This window comes from Panthera uncia, chromosome B4 (assembly GCF_023721935.1).
Source record: "Panthera uncia isolate 11264 chromosome B4, Puncia_PCG_1.0, whole genome shotgun sequence".
Lineage (NCBI taxonomy): Eukaryota > Metazoa > Chordata > Mammalia > Carnivora > Felidae > Panthera > Panthera uncia.
In genome coordinates, this window is record NC_064809.1 from 77137962 (window position 1) to 77154827 (window position 16866).

A 16866-nucleotide genomic window follows, 5' to 3' on the forward strand; every position below is an offset into this window, starting at 1 on the left:
GCCCTTCTCTCTACCCGTCCCCCATAGCAGCTCTCCTTTCCCGTGGACTACCTTCTGTCTCTCCTGCTGCACTTGGGATGCAGGAAACAGCCATTGGCGGAGGTTTCCAGCCCTCAGCCCTCACCCCAGTACCCACCAGGGAGCAAGAGCAGGGGAGACATTGAGGCCATGACCTTGGTCTGAAGTTGTGACCTTGTTTCCAACACTCATCTTTGGACACAATGGGAGAAGGGAGAGAAAGGATTAATAGCTAATCCCCAGCAGAAGCCCAACAAAGAGGAAACTCTCGAAGCACTTATCCTTCTATTACATCCTACTAAAAAAGGGAAGGAAATTCTTATTTACTAAGCCCTTCCCATGGGCCAGACCCTGGACCCTGTGTTTTTACCTGCACTACCTCATTCTGAGCTTACAATAACCTTGTGAGGGAGGAACTTTGGCCCCTGTTTTTCAGAGGAGGAAACTGTGGCTTAAAATATCTGGGTCGTTCGCCTGAAGTCACACAGCTGGTAAATGACAGAGGGAGGATTCAAATCTCGCTCTTCCTTCAGAGTGGTCTGTGACGATACCTGGTGTTCCCTAGGTGCTGAATAAGTGTTTGTTTTGCCCCCTTTCTGCCCACATGCTAATCCAAGCAGGTGTAGGGAAGGGCTGATTTGGGGGGCGGGGGTCCTGGCACCCAGCACTTCCTGGAGGGGCCAGAACGCCACCTTGTCACAGAACATTAGTCACATCAGAACATTAATCACTTGCACACAGTGCTTTTGAGCTGACAAGGTTCTTTCACATACCTTATCTCCCGGTCTGGGAGCCGAGTGCACTGATACCTAAAGATCCTTCAGGCTGCTGGGAAAGAGATCAGGCTGCTGGGAAAGAGATCGGCAGGCAAGTCATCCTACGTGATAAGCCTCAGAGAGGCAAAGTCCCCCTCCCCATGGACATACATAGGTACACAGTACACAGCCACTGTTCCAGTGGGAGGGATAGCTTGCTCAGCTGGGCATCTGGGCGTCGGGTAGGGCTGTTGGGGTGTTGCAACCCTCCCTGGGACAGCCAGCCGAGCCGAGCCTGTAGCTGAGAAGTGTTACCCTCTAGACCTGATAACGTATTGTGCTCCTGGAGGTCTCCTCCTCCTGAAAGGACTTTAGTCTTTGGAGCTGTCAGATGAACGGAGTGAGATAAGAGCTTGGCAGGCTGTGAAGGAAGGGAGGGAACACTCCATAGCCGCCTACTGCCCGGTCGAGACTCACACCATGGAGCCAAGGGCGGCCCGATCGCGGAAGGGAGAAGGGCCGAGAGGAGAGCAAGAGCGCCGCCGCTCCGGAGGTGGTGAGGCACCCTCTGGGGGTGCAGAAAGCTCAGGGGGCATTGGAGGTGGAGACGCATTGCTGCAGGGGAGGCTCCTACTCTCTTGGGAGGATAAGGGAGGCAGCCCCTGCCTCTGTCCCTCACTGCCCAGCCGGGAAAGGGAAGTGAAAGGGATATTCGGAGCGCGGGGGCCTTGCCTTGTCTTGCAGACTCTTTCACCCCAGAGGGTGAATGGAGTAGCTTCCCAGTCCCGGGTATTGTCAGGCTGCTGGGAAAGAGATCAGGCTGCTGGGCCTGATCAGTGGCCTCACCCCCTGCAAAAATGACTTCCCCTTCTGATCGCCTCCCATAACTTCCCCTTCTGATCACCTCACTGTGATACTACATATCAACTGGTTGGGGGCAGGGAGGCTGCTGAGCTTGCAGAAAGCATTTCCTGGAAAGAGGATGTTTCTGGGTCCGTACAAGGTCACAGAACCCTAACTCCCTCTCCCCCTTGGGTGTGCCCTTTGACCCCACCCCCTAGGAAACATTGAGAAGGACAGAGGCCTGGACTTGGTGCAATGGACCCGACATATGGAGGTGAGGGAGGTCAGGGGTCAGACGTCAAGATGGACAGGTCTTGGGAGTGGAAGGAGGCAGGGACGAAGACCAGCCTGGTGATAAAGACCATTTGTTCTTGGGTTCAAAACCTTTCAGATCAGGTTGGAGCCAACGGCTAAGATGGAGGGGGTTGGAATACAGGTCAGCAGGGCAGGGGCCAAGAGTCAGCCAGTGAACAGTCTTCTGTTAGTCGGGCTAAAGGTCAGCAGAGGGAAGGCTGGGGACAGGGGGAAGGGAGTAGGGTCAAAGACGACAAGGTGGTTGGGATCCAGGCCCTGGCGCTGGAAATGTCTTTTCTTGGTCCTCACTGCTGGTCTGGGAAGCCAGAGAGAGAGAAATTTGGGGGGAGCCTCTTGGCAGGAACCGTGCCTGTTCATGTTTCTATCCCCAGCGCTTAGCAATGCGCCTGGCTCAGAGAGAAGAAGCTCAGTAGATATACGGGGAACCAGAGGATGGCTGCCCGGGTGGAGGGACAGTGGGCCTTGCCCTGCTTTGCCCTGTAGGCTGTGAAGACACAGTTGTTGGAGCAAGCACAGGGACAGCTGATAGACCTGCTGGATCGGGCCGTGCAGGAAGCCATCCAATGCTACCCACCACAAGGTGGACCTCTGTCCTCCATTCCTCCAGATTCCTTGAGCAAGTAAGAGTCTGAGGACCTGGGGGCTGGGGAATGGCTAGAGCGGGCTCCTCTAGCATAAGGGTCATGAGCCCTAAATATCATCTCATGCTTCCTCTGCCAGCACTGGCATGACCCCGACTTCAACCTTCCCTCTTTTGCTCGTATTGCCTCTGCCTGCCCAACACTGACCTCCACCTTTGGGGCCCTTTTCTGCCCTGGCCCTGACCTTCCACCTGCTCCTGCCCTCTGGCCCTGGCCCTGACCTACCTCTACTATTGCCTTTGGCTCCCAAGTATTGACCTTCTGCAAGGCCCTGCTCTCTACCCAGGGCCTTCTTCCTCTGGGTCCTGATCCAGAACAACTGTCTTCATTTAGGGCCCAGGAGCCATCCCTGGGGAAGCGGAAAATTTTCATCATCCGAAAGTCCCTGCTTGAGTAAGTCCACCTAAAGGGCAGGGGATGGAGGAAAAGAAAGGGATTCAGCGAGGGTCCCAGGACACCTCATTTCTCATCCTCGGGTTCTAGGTGTTTGGAGGGAAGACTTGGAGAGGGTTTCTAAAGTTTAGTCTCCCCATTTGCCCTGGGTGTGATCGGCCCAGCCTTTAGCTGGAAGTTCCCAATCACTAGTCCCCACCCCACCCCCACCCGCGTACAGTGCCTGAGCGGGTCCCCGGGACCTCGAGGACCCTCCCACACTGACATTCAGGCCCCTGTCCCCCAAGCGAGCTGATGGAAGTACAGCATTTCCGCACCATCTACCACATGTTCATTGCCGGCTTGTGCGTCTTCATCATCAGCACCCTGGCCATCGACTTCATTGATGAGGGCAGGTAGGCGCCCCCCCCCCACCCCCCTCCCCGACTTTCAGCCCCCCTCCCCCCCCGCATGCCTGGGACAGGCACGCGGATCACACCCCCTAGGTCCCTAGTGTTCCACTTGCCACTGGCTTAAGACAGCACAAGCCCTCCTTTGATCCTGTGATTCCTGGACCCACATCAACATTGCTTCCAGCAATATTCCCACCTAAAACGCACCTTGACTTCTTCCTTCCACAGCCTTTGGATGGCCCTTGCTCTGACCTTCCAGGTCAGCCACTCTGGGGACACTCTGTCACCTGCTCAAATACTTCTCAGTAGGAAACTTGCCCCAAGGCAGAGCCATTAAGCTAGCAGGCTCGCTTCACACCACTCTCTCAAGTTCTTCCCAAGTTCAACCCAAGCAACCTTCATGGAGCACCTCCCAAGGACCTGCCCTGGGAGCTAGAGAGATGACGGCCAGACCCCCTCCCTGTCTATAAGGCACTACCAGTCTTGGGGAGGGGAGAGACAGACATGCATGCAAACGCCCCCAAAGACCACCCCCCCACGCTGGGGGTGAGCCTCAGAGGGCTCTGTAGCCCCAGGGGGTCTGTATTTGCATGTCCCCTACCTCACCCTAAGTAGGGCTTAGGAAGCAGTAAAAAGAAAAGGATCAAAGATCTGCAGGTTCTGCAACAGTATTTCCTTCTGGTAAAACTGTTGTTAATTCTATGAGTGGTATAAGGATTAAATCTCAGTAAAAAGTTCAAATGCATGTAAAGGGACCGTCCTTCCCTACTACTCTCTCAACCCCAGACCGGAACTAAGGGTTTTCACAGGTTTGAGAGAGTCCCTCTAGAGCATTTGCCATGCATTCACTCCCACATGTCTATAAGAACCAAGAAGCGGTGTGTAGAAAGTTTATATAAATAAGATATTCACTGTACTTCTTGATTTCATTCCTTAACAACCTATCTTCCTATCTCAGAGATCTTTCCAGGTCAGCCCACTGTTCTTAACGACTGTGGTCTGGAGGTGCCAGTCTTTTGCTCATTTGGTCCTTTACCAAGGGACACTTAGGTTGTTTCCAACTTTTCACCATTACAAGCCAAACACTCTTAACCTAAGCAAACAAAACACCTAACGACCTGCTTTCCACTAACTTGCGTCTGCAGCGACAGACGTTCCAAAAGAACAAAACTGACAAAAATCAAAGTTAAACTCTGAAAACCTCATATTCTAATGCCCACGGCATACAAAGTTCTGAGCCCTTCTGCAACACCGCAAAATTCAGAGGGCTCTAAAGGTCATTTGTAAGCAAACCCATCCCACGATCCAGTCTTTTCCAGCGACACCCTGTGCTAGAAGTTTGGGACAATAGAGGTGCCATCTTGAACACCTTCAGATATGGGGAGCTGGAAACTCGGGCAAAATGCCTCAGTTTATTTCCCAAGAGTTCTGACTGCACAGGGAGGGGACAAAGTCGGGCCACACATTTGTCTACCTTGTCTCTTCCTCTCTACTCCAAGGCTGATGCTGGAGTTTGACCTACTGATCTTCAGCTTTGGACAGCTGCCCTTGGCGCTGATGACGTGGGTCCCCATGTTCCTGTCCACTCTGCTGGTGCCCTACCAGGCCCTGAGGCTGTGGGCGAGGCCCCGGGCAAGAGGGGCCTGGATGCTGGGGGTGGGCCTGGGCTGCATGCTGCTGGCTGCCCACACCACCGTGCTCTGGGTCCTCCCTGTCCACGTGGCCTTGAAGTATCAGCTCCCTCCTGCCTCCCGCTGTATCCTGGTCTTTGAGCAGGTAGGTGATGGGGTGATGGGCAGGCGAGGCTGGGGTAGGGCCCCTGTGGGGAAGGGGACTTGATACTACAGTATTGGTGGAGGCAGAGCTAGTTACTAGGGGCGGAGTCCATCTGGAAGGATTTGAGGGCACCAGCAGGAACCAAGGATATTTGCTGTTATGCAAAAGTAATCGGATTTTGCAAGGAGTCAGGGGGGTTGGCTGGTTGGAGGCTCCGCCCTGGCGTTTCCTGTACGTCTTTACTCCTGATTCATCCCAGCAGCTACCTGTGTTAGGTTAAAAGACTATCCGACAAAAAAATAAAGTATGGGCTTTGATCGTACAGATTTTGCAATCCGCCGGCCTCTCTCTTCGGTAAACCAGTGCACAGAGATGTTAAGTGATTTGCTCAAAGCCACACAGCAACTTAACCTCCCTTCCATTCCTTCTCAGGTCAGGCTCCTGATGAAGAGCTACTCCTTCTTGAGAGAGGCTGTGCCTGGAACCCTTTGTGCCAGAGGAGGTGAGGCACTGCTTTGAACTCAGTCATTTTGGCTGTTTGAATGAAGCCAGCCATACCAGGATTCTCATAAAAGCTCTGACTTCCTAAGCCTGTGTTGCTCCCAAGGCAGAATTCTGACCTCCAACTAGACTCTGTGGGCTTTAGTCAGGCATCCTCCGGTCCCACCTCTGAGATATGGTACCTCTGTGGCCCAGGACTTCTGGCGCTTTCCAATTTCCAGGCTTAGTCTGGAAAGACCCAGAGTATGAGAGCCTCATATTAGCAAGTCAGGAGGTACCAGGATGACGGAGTGGTTAAGTGTTGGACTTAAGATCTGATGGACGTATATCCTGGCTCTGTCGGCAGAGCATGTGACTCTTGATCTCAGGGTCATGGGTTCGGGCCCCACGTTGGGTGTACAAATTACTTAAAAATAAAATCTTTTTTAAAACGTGGTGGGGGAGTCAGAGCAGAAGGAGAGAAAGAATGGGCGGTGGAGCTTATAAATGCCAAATGAAACTCTGGCCACAGCAGGTGCTGCACCAGAAAGTTGGGTTCCTAGAATGGAAGCAAAAGAAGGGCAATCAAAGAGCAGCTTCAGCTCCTGCCTAGTTTCACCGTCCCGACTGCACCTCCAGACCCAATGTCAGGCCCCTCCCACTCCACCCTCCTCCCCCCCCCCACCTCTGCCCCATCCAGGCCTCCACCCACCAGTCCCAGCCTCCACTCCCCCTGCCCTCTCTCCTTCCCCACTTCACTGATCCAAGCCCTCTCCTTCCTCCCCAGGTGAGGGCATGCGGGCCCCCAGTTTCTCCAGCTACCTCTACTTCCTCTTCTGCCCCACACTAATCTACAGGGAGACTTACCCCAGGTAAGACCCTGCTCCTCTTTCCCAAATGCCCAGACCCATCAGGGACCTTGCCTTCTACTTTCCATTCTCTGAGGCCTTTAGCCTCAGGCACTGACCACGTTCTCAGGAAGCATCCCATAATAAAAATGGGAAATAGGTGTCAGACAGACTACGCCTTCTCCAAGCCTTCTCCAAGCACAACCCACAAGGGTGGCCAACTGTCCTGGGTTGGCCCTGGGCTGTCCCAGTGTTAGCACTGAAAATCCTGCACCCTAGGAAACCCATCGGTCTGGAGCAACCTCCCGATGGTTGCACTTTAGTTGACCTTCAAGTTAAAAATCCATTTGCCATGTCTATTGGGGAAGGTCCAAAGTGTTCTAGACCCTTACCTGCCTAGATAATCCTCCCAGGCCCGAGCAATTGAGGGAGCTTCAGAGAGAGGGCCCTAGAACCTGTGTACCAGTGGGTATGGAACAAGCTAAAAGATAAAAAGACTAAAAACATATTGTCCCCATTGCTGCTGCAGGACACCCAACGTCAGGTGGAATTACGTGGCCAAAAACTTTGCCCAGGTCAGAAGATGGGGTAGAAGTGTGACTTGTGGTGATTGAGTGGGGCATTTCTGGAAGTGGGGTCCGGGAGGCCTGGGGAGGAGGTCAGAGGGTGGGGCTAAGGTAAGAGGAGGCAGGTGCTGGGCCAGAATCCAACTCCAGAGTTGAGGGGGCAGCTGCTAGTGACCCCTGTCAAAGTTATGTACCCCCCACCCACCGCCCCCCAGGCTCTGGGCTGCGTACTCTATGCCTGCTTCATCCTGGGCCGCCTCTGCGTTCCCGTCTTTGCCAACATGAGCCGGGAGCCCTTCAGTACCCGGGCTCTGGTGCTGTCTATCATGCACGCCACCTTGCCAGGTATGCCCACCGAAGGCAGGGCTGGGGAGGGCTGCACCCTGGGAAGTCTTAGCGGGGGGCTCCTCCCTCCCCTCACTCCTTTTCTTCAGTCAGATTCAACACCTCCTGCCTCAGAAACCTCTCCCACATGTGTCCCCCGCCTCCTCATTGCTCCATTGCCAGGGTCTCAGTTCATTCAGATGGCCACTCCACTCCCTCTTTCCACATCGGCCTCCTCGCCTGCCTGCTTTCCCTCTCAATCTTCCCACCTTCCCCTGACACTGCTCCCCGGTTGAACTTCCCTCCTACAGGTTAATCATTCCCTACTCTGCTTCCAAAACTCCAGTCACTCCCCATTGCTGGCATCTCCAGATAAGATTTGACCCCTTGGCCTGGCATTCAAGACCCCTTCCCCGACAGCCTAGCCTATCTTCTCGTCCTGCCACAAGCTCAGCCATTCCTTGAAAGACATGTACTTTCATGCCTCCGGGCCTTTGCTCATACTGGTGTCTCAGCTTGGAATGACCTTTCCCCATTTTCCAGCTGTAAACTCCAGTCTGTTTCTGGAGGCCCATAACAGAGATGCCCCCTCCTCTAGGAAGCCTGTCAGTTTTAGCCATCAGTCACTATGACCCACCCCTTGCTCTGCATTCCCAAGCACCTCAATGGCCACCCGTGCTTAGCTCCCAGCACATTTGACCTTGACGCATGGTTGGACATGTCTCTGTCCCGATCTCTGCCTCTGTCTCTCTCTCTTTCTCTCTCTCCAACCACTCTGTGAACTGCCAATGGCCAGGGCTTTGAGATTCATCTGTGCATCCCTGACATGTGGCTTGGAGTTCATGAGCAGATGGATGGATTAATGAATGTAAGAATTTGTGAGTGACAAATAATTGGCTGGAAGGAGTTGGGGCCCTGGTTGCTGATGAGGGCCCCTCAGGGCTTCCCAAGGGAGCCAGGTGGGCAGTCTGACATGCAGCCCTTGTCCCCACTCACCAGGCATCTTCATGCTGCTGCTCATCTTCTTTGCCTTCCTCCACTGCTGGCTCAACGCCTTCGCAGAGATGCTACGGTTTGGAGACAGAATGTTCTATCGGGTGGGGCCTGGACCTGGCCACTTGGGAGCTGGGTGCAGGGAGGTCTGGGGAGTGATCTGGGGAGGATGATGGCTCCATTGGATGTCACCTCAGCCGTGCTGTCAAGCTCTCACGTGAGAAATGCGCTCCTCTGGGTGTGGCTCTAATGCCACCTGTCCACCTCTTGACTAGCCAGGGCTAACTGCTTCTGTGTGCATGGTACACTGGAACCATCTTCTCCTGAGAGGGGATGAAGGAGGGAGTGCGGGCCTCAGGTCCTGAAGAGACTGCAGGGAAAGTTCTTGCTGTCCCTCTTTGGCCAGGGCCCAGCCCCTTGTGGGAGAACATTGGGATAGGGTGCAGGGAGCAAGCCACTGGGGCATGGGAAAGTCAGGGCCCTGATGCTCACTTCCTTCCCCTAACCCTGACCCCACTCTTCCCCAGGACTGGTGGAATTCGACGTCCTTCTCCAACTACTACCGCACTTGGAACGTGGTGGTCCATGACTGGCTGTACAGCTACGTCTATCAAGATGGGCTGTGGGTATGGGCTCTGCAGACCCCCTCAGCTCCCACAGTTAATGTAGCCTCCCCAGAACATTCTCCTTCCCTTCCTCTGCATTATCCGCCTTTTCCAGACCTAGGGGCCCCCTGGACTTTCATCTGCTCCTTTCTACCCAACCTAGTGGGCAGAAAATCCTTCTTAGGATCTAACTTCCTTCCCTCTTTACTCTTAACCCCACCCCTCCACAGAGCATTTCTCTCCTCCTTAGACTTCTAAGAAACATGCATGTAGCAATTCTCAGTTACCAAGGCTTTTCACATATATAATCTGCACTGTAATCCTGAGAAGTAAGTATTATTATGTCCCCTTTAAAAAATTGCATGTAAGGCCCAAAGAACTTAAGTAGGACGTATCACCCCTTGAGACCCCCAAATCTCATATTCTTTCCATTGTACTGTATACTTTCTGGCTTCCTTAAGGAGGGGACTCTTTGTGGAAGAGTCTTAGAGAGACTCATTCCACCCTTCTCCCCCGTCCCCTGCCAGCTTCTCGGTGGCCGGGCCCGAGGGGCAGCCATGCTGGGTGTGTTCCTGGTTTCTGCAGTGGTCCATGAGTACATCTTCTGCTTTGTCCTGGGATTCTTCTACCCGGTCATGCTCATGCTCTTCCTTGTCTTTGGAGGTGAGCTTGGCCTCTGTGTGCCACTGGAGGGGGAGCCATCCAGAGGGAGGAAGCCAGGAGTCCTGCTCCTGCAGATTCCAGATGGATGGGGGAGGCCACATACCCTTCTGGGAAGAGGCATGAAAGTTGGGGTGGGGAGGAACTTGGGAACAGGGAGGGAAGCAGCAGGAGGTATCCTGGGGGATGTGAGAGAAGATTTCTGGCTGGAGTGGAGCATCTGAGCAGGGCACACATAGAGGGAGACAAAGGAGAGAAAACTGGCATGAGGCTGGGAGGTTTAGTATGAGATCCAGGATATTGATGTGTAAACTGAGGAATCCTGGTTTTACATGAGCCGCTTGAGACCTCCATGGGTTGCCAGAGCTGGGCTCAAGATCTTCCTCAATGATGCCTTCCTGTTCCATCTCTTCCCAGTACCCTGGGATGGGGGGATGGGGGGCATCCAGGGAGACAAGGCACTGGAATTGGGGTAACAACATTTCCTCCTGCATCAGGGCTGCTGAACTTCATGATGCATGACCGGCACACAGGCCCAGCATGGAATGTGCTAATGTGGACCTTGCTCTTTCTGGGCCAAGGCATCCAAGTCAGCCTGTACTGCCAGGAATGGTATGCACGGCGACACTGCCCCCTACCCCAGGTAAGGGACCACCGCCCTCCCTCAGCTCCCCATCCAGAAGGACACGCCTCCCCTCTCCAAGAGCCAGCCCCCTGTTCTTGCCCAATTCAATAGCCATGGTCAGGGGCTAGGCCTGGTTTGGGGGTGATGGGCTCCCATGTCTTGGATGCGTAGGGTGGGGACAGGAAGGAACTCACGCATAACTCACCTTTCTCTGGTACAGACAACCTTCTGGGGGCTGGTGACACCTCGATCTTGGTCCTGCCATACCTAGAAGTCAGAGCACTGTCACTGCCCAGAGGACGCCACCAAGTCCTTCTCTGCCTGCAAAGCCTCGGACCAGAGCACCTCTCCCTGCATTCCTAGATCTAGCTCCAAGTCAAGGGGGCCTGGCAGGCATGACCCCAGCAGGGAATGCCAGGGACTGAGATCTGAGGACCTGTAGAACCGCTAAGCACAAACTCACTGTGGTGGTGGCTCTTGAGCCGCCAAGCCCCACGGATTGGGCATAGAGCCCCCTCCTACCTCATCACTGTCCAGACTTGGGGATACTTGAAGGATCTTATAGATTTGGTGAATGTGGGGTGACTTAGAGAAATGAGGGCCATCAAGGTCTGAGAAAGGTTTGACTCTTTGTACTGCTTCCAATACAATAATAAAGTTTGTATCCCTTTTTATTCATTCATTTGTTTATTCCTCCCTTCATTATTTGTTGAAGGCCCACATTGGACAGGCATGATTGAAGAGTTGTGTCTACAGCAGCAAGACTTTGTGCTGGCAGGGGCTGAGGGTCTTAGGTGGCATCTTGCCTCGCCTTTCTGGTGCCTTGTCCCTCCCCAAAACCCAACCTCGCCTTCCTCCCACCTCTTCCTTCCTCAGTTCATGTTTCCACACCCCTTAATCCTTCTACTCCTGTCAACCTCTAGCACATTTGGAAAGGGCACATAGCAGGCCTCCTTTCCCTCCACAGACCCAGGAGAGGAACTGTCCGTATAGACCTTACACAAGTATTTTCATTTCGTGAGCCACAGTATCCACCGCTATAAAGTGGACCTTAAAATGAAGAGTGTCCTGACTGTATGGGTTCAGAAGGTCAAAATATTCACGTTCACAACCATCCCAGAAGCCAGACTTTGTAGTCACTCTAAGGAGAGGATCTTTTTTTCTAATTTTTAAATTAAATTTAATTTTTAAAATGATAGCCTGAGGTTTTTTTTTTTTAATGCTTATTTACTTATTTTAGAGAGAGAGAGAGAGAGAGAAGGAGAGAGAGAATCCCAAGCAGGCTCCATGCTGCTAGTGCAGAGCCCAACATAGGGCTTGAACTCACGAAACCTCGAGATCATGACCTGAGCCAAAACTAGAGTTGTATGCTTAACCGACTAAGCCACCCAGGCGCCCCTTGGTTTCATTTCTTATATCATCTTGTATGTTCTTTTTTTAAAATTTTTTTAACACTTATTTATTTTTGAGAGACAGACCATGAGGGAGGGAGGGACAGAGAGAGAAGGGGGGGACACAGAATCCAAAGCAGGCTCCAGGATCTGAGCTGTCAACAGAGCCCGGACTCATGGACCATGAGATCATGACCTGAGCCAAAGCCGGACGTTCAACCGACTGAGCCACCCAGGCGCCCCTTGTCTTGTATGCTCTTTAATCATTCCATAGCAAGTTGCTATCCGTTCCCCTTTCCCTGCTCCCTTGTTATTTTGGAAGTTCTACTAAACCTTTCCATTCCCTTGATAGTTACCTTCTTTCCCAGCACTGATGATCCAATACCTACTTCATTACCATCATTTTTAATATGCCAATTGTTTCTTCCATTAAAATGTTTTATTTCTTGCCAGATGTTTTATTTTCTACCCCAGTAAGAGAGACCTTTAGAATGCTTTTACTGATCTTTCTTATTGTGCTTCCAATTCCTAGGTTTGGCTGAGGTAGCACAGTACTTATGTTCCTAGATATAATTAGGTGTCTGTCAAGCTCCATGAACATTTAACAGTATGATATTTTGCCAACTTTCTTGCTCACTGCAGGGTTTTCTCCTCCCCTTCATCTCCCTCTACCTTGACTTCTCTATTCCCTAACCAAATTTTTTCTTAAGTATTTTCCTCAGGTGAGACAGGAGATTGATATACTCTTTGAATCCTCTATAGCTCCAAATATCTTTCTTTTGCTCTGACAAGTGAAAGCTTTCCAGCTGGGGATGAGGTCCCTGGGCAACCGTCCTTTTCTTTCACTGTCTCCACGTTAGTTAGCTTCCAGTGCTGCCGATGAAGAGTCCCCGGTCAATTGGATTCTTTTCCCTTTGTACAGAACTTGCTCTTTCTGTCTAGAAACTTGAAAATGTTTTTCTTTAATCTTGGAATTCAGGAGTTTCATGCTTAGATGTCTGTCTTTTCTTTCTTTTCTTTTTCTTTTCTTTTTTCTTTTTTTGGTCTTCCTGTGCCCTTTCGGTCTACAAGCACAGATCTTTCTTTCAAGTCACTGAAATATTCTTCTATTTTTAAATTATTGCCTCTCTTCCATCTATGCCTTTTCACTCTTTTGGAGCTAATATATTTGAATGTTAGGACTACTGGATCTGTTCTCCAAGTCTCATGTTTTCCTCGCTATTTCCATCTCTTCGTATTATTTTCTCCATGCTTTGAAATATTTTTTCCACTTCTTCTTCCAAGCCACTAATTTGAGTCTCAGAAGTGACCAGACTTCTCTCTTTCAATACATATACTGACTTTGTTTTGTTGAAAAAATGTTTCTTTAGTTCCAGAAAGGTTTTTGTTTTTTTGTTTTTGTTTTTTGTTTTTGTTTTTGTTTTTGTTTTTTGGTACACTACTTGAATCTCTTTAAGTGCTCCTGATATTTTCTTAAGTTGTCTTATAACTCTTCAGTGGTCCCTATGCTGTCTGGTAGGCAGGAAAACCACCTATGATGACCTCATCCCTGTAAAGTCAAGGCCCTCTGAGTCATGTTCTTTCAAGATCGCCCATGGTCCTGACCTCAGCACAGGGGCTCTCCAAAGCCAGTCTCCAGACTCCTGTGTGGTGAAAATGAAGAAGCTCCTCGCCAGGTCTCCCCACATTAGGCCTTCATTTCACTAACTTGAACTTCAAGCCCTCACTTGCACATCTTGCCCCTGGGCCCAGCAGCAAGATGGCTTAGGAGAGGCATGTGTTTGGAGATGGGAGTGGAAATTCCCTTAGAACTGGAGCATACATTAGAATCACCTCCAGAACTTGCTAGTAGAGACAGTTGAGCCCGGCCGCAGAAGTTTCTGATTCATTCATCCAGGTGGCCTAAGAGTTAGCACTGCTAACCGATCCCCAAGGAGTGTTGGCGCTGCTGGTCTGGGAACCACACTTTGAGAAACACTGCATTAGCGTACACCAAACCAGGGGCATCTGGGTGGCTCAGTCGGTTGAGTGTCCAACCTCAGCTCAGGTCATGATCTTGCAGTTCATGAGTTCGAGCCCTGTGTCAGGCTCTGTGCTGACAGCTCAGAGCCGGGAGCCTGCTCTGGATTCTGTGTCTCCCTCTCTCTCTGCTCCTCCCCCATTCGTGCTCTCTCTCAAAAGTAAATAAACATTAAAATTTTTTTTTAGAATACACCAAACCGAGCTGTCCTTCTTCTTCAAAATTACAGCTTTTGTTTACGGTAAGGAAATTAATCCAATGTCAGGGAGGTATTGTCTACTCACTTTGCGTTGGGTTCTTCAACTTAGTCCTAGTACTAAGGCTTGTATACAATGGGGCTCCATCCAGGACCCCCTGTCCACCAAAGCCCTTGTTGGTGCTTTGCTGCCCTGACTCCCGGCACAAGAACAGGGCAGTGGCACCTAGAGCAGAACACTTTTAGGCTGAACTGAAGTTGAGTAGAAGTGAGTCAGACCAGAAAGTCTCTCCTTTGCACAGGCTCCGGAGCCCTCATGGTACCCTTGTTTTACCCTGGTGCACAGAGGGTGGGAGCAGCACTGCCCCAGCCCTCCCTCTAGGATGTCAGTGGGGGTGGGAAGTGCCTGGAGTGGGGGTATGCATGTGAGGCAGGGGAGAGCTCTGCGGCCACCTTCCCGCCCAGCAGGGCTCTCCTCCTGGGCTAGAAACCACCTTGTTCCTAGAAAGGGTCTCCTCTCTTCTCCCCTATCTGTGTCCCTCAAACTCTGTGCCCATCCTCTGCCTCAAACACCTTCCCTTCACCTCTGTGATTTTGTCCAGTCTTTTATCCAAATCTCCTTGCCTGTCTTGGGACCTCCATATAACACCCACCTTCTCCTGTGGTCCCCTCCCCAGTCTGTGTTGGCCCAGTGGCCTGCGGCCTCCATAACTGCCCTAGCTGGAGTTTCTCCCTCCCATATCGCTCCTCCCTTGCTCTATTGCTTGGAGCCCTCCTCCTATAACACACACTCCGCAATTCTGAAACACAGACCTCAAATGGGCATTTCAGCAATGTCCAATGATCTTCCAATTAATCTGGAGGACTCCCTTCCCACTTGCCAAAACAATTTCATTTCTTCTCTCCCCACCATCCATTTCCAAGTCTACGATCCCCCCAAAACATACAAACATACGCTCAGCTTTTCCCCACTCCAAGTCCCTCCTATGAGCTGCAGGAATTCGCCCTCTTTCCATCACAGACCATTCTCTTGCCTCTCACCATCTCCAACACTAAGTCCCTTTTATGAATTCCCGGTGTCAACCCCCTCCTTTCTCCTCTCTACCAAATGGTTCCCATAAGCATCCAGATATGTTCCTCCACTATGTCCCATCTCTAACTTTCTCCTTCTTAGCCCCACATCCTCATGAAGCTCCTACTTCTCAGCTGCCTTCTGGAAAAAGTTGTCTGGGCTCACTGTGGCTGTTTTCTCACCTCCATTCACTTTTGTGTTAATCCTGGGTCTACAAAGGTGTCTCTTCATAGTTTAGTATGGCTTATTACTCCAGTACCCATCCCTTCCTGTCATCTCCTTTTGTGCCAGACAGATTCACTCTAATACATGACACATCTCTATGTATGCTTGAAAAATAGAGTGTTGTACTCTACCTTTTTAATTTATATGAAATAATTTATGCCATAATTCTCATCCCATTCATATTCATCGCTGTTTGAGATACATAAATGGTGCTACATTCAAATATGTACATTTCTGCTGATACCTGTGTAGCATTCTATATATGCACACACTGATTTTTTATGTATGCCTTAACCTAGTAGTGGACATTTAGTGTGGGCTTAAGGAAACAGGGATTCTCTCTAGGATTTCCTAGGAACTAATTTTTAAGATATGTTTAATTCCACTAAAAACTGCCAGATAGTCTCCAAAATGGCTAGACCAGGAACCATCTACTTTTTTTTTTTTTTTTTTTTACCAGAAGTGCATGAGGTTTTCAGTTTCCTCACATTTTCAGAGCATGAGGTATTTAGCTAATTTTGCTTACAAACAGCCAATTGTACCACAACCATTTGTCAAAAAGCCTATTCTTCACTGAATTGCCTTTGCACATTTGTTAAAAATCAATTGATCATATATATGTGGATCTATTTCTGGACCCATTTCTGTTCCATTGATCTATTTGTCTCGCACCCTGTCTTGATCACTAAAACTCTCTTTAGGTCTCAAAATCAGGGGTGCCTGGGTGGTTCAGTTGGTTAAGCATCCAACTTCAGTTCAGGTTATGATCTCACAGTTCGTGGGTTTGAGCCCCCAGGTCGGGCTCTGTGCTGACAGCTCAGAGCGGGGAGCCTGCCTCAGATTCTGTCTCTCTCTCTCTCTCTCTCTTTGTCCCTCCCCCACTCATGCTTTCTCTCTTTCTCTCAAAAAATAAACATTAAAAAAAAAGTCTCAAAATCAGGTAGCGTAACTACTACAACTTTTTTCTTTCTTAAAGTTGGTTTTGGCTATTCTAGATCACTTGCATTTCCATATGGATTTTATATTATTATTTTTTAAAACAACACCAGTTTAGGGCGCCTGGGTGGCTCAATCAGTTAAGCGTCTGACTTTGGCTCAGGTCATGACCTCACGGTTTGAGTTCGAGCCCCATGTTGGGCTCTGTGCTGACAGCTCAGAGCCTGGAGCCTGCTTCAGATTCTGTGTCTCATTCTCTCTCTGCCCCTCCCCCACTTGTGCTCTGTCTCTCAAAAATAAATGTAAAAAAAAAAATTAATAAAACGACACTAGTTTATAAAATTTAATTAATTTTTTTAATGTTTATTTATTTTTGAGACAGACAGAGCAAGCGGGGGATGGGCAGAGAGAGAGCAAGACACAGAATCTGAAGCAGGCTCCAGGCTCTGAGCTGTCAGCACAGAGCCCGATGTGGGGCTTGAACTCATGAGCTGTGAGATCATGACCTGAGCCAAAACAGGATGCTTAACCGACTGAGCCACCCAGGTGTCCCTCCATATGGATTTTAGGATCAACTGTCAATTTCTATAAAACCATGCTGGGATTTCTATTGAGATTACAGTCAATCTATAAATCAGTTTGGGGAGAACTGGTGTCTCAGCAATATTAGGTCTTTCAACCCATAAACATTGCATATTTCTCCACATAAGACTTATTTAATTTCTCTTACCAATGTTTTTTGTTTTCAATGTACTGGATTTGCACATCTTTCATCAGAGTTGTCCATACATA

The 16866-nt window shown here is 50.3% G+C and overlaps 1 protein-coding gene across 2 annotated transcripts; it reads left to right on the forward strand.

Annotated features, from left to right (window-relative positions):
- Positions 1–905: 905 nt before the first annotated feature.
- On the forward strand, positions 906–10930 carry SOAT2 (sterol O-acyltransferase 2). Of its 2 annotated transcripts, XM_049625560.1 has the most exons (15): positions 906–1329; positions 1835–1890; positions 2415–2551; positions 2906–2965; positions 3253–3360; positions 4857–5133; positions 5566–5635; positions 6401–6485; positions 6991–7036; positions 7243–7372; positions 8351–8448; positions 8872–8970; positions 9477–9612; positions 10107–10252; positions 10455–10930. In XM_049625560.1, exons 1-15 carry the CDS (start codon positions 1254–1256, stop codon positions 10503–10505), a joined length of 1575 nt encoding a protein of 524 aa, XP_049481517.1. In that variant the 5' UTR covers positions 906–1253; the 3' UTR covers positions 10506–10930. The 2 variants fall into 2 exon arrangements, with proteins under 2 accessions (XP_049481517.1, XP_049481518.1); XM_049625561.1 differs by lacking the exon at positions 10455–10930 and having other exon boundaries at positions 8351–8423; positions 10107–10197.
- The last annotated feature ends 5936 nt before the right edge of the window (positions 10931–16866 follow it).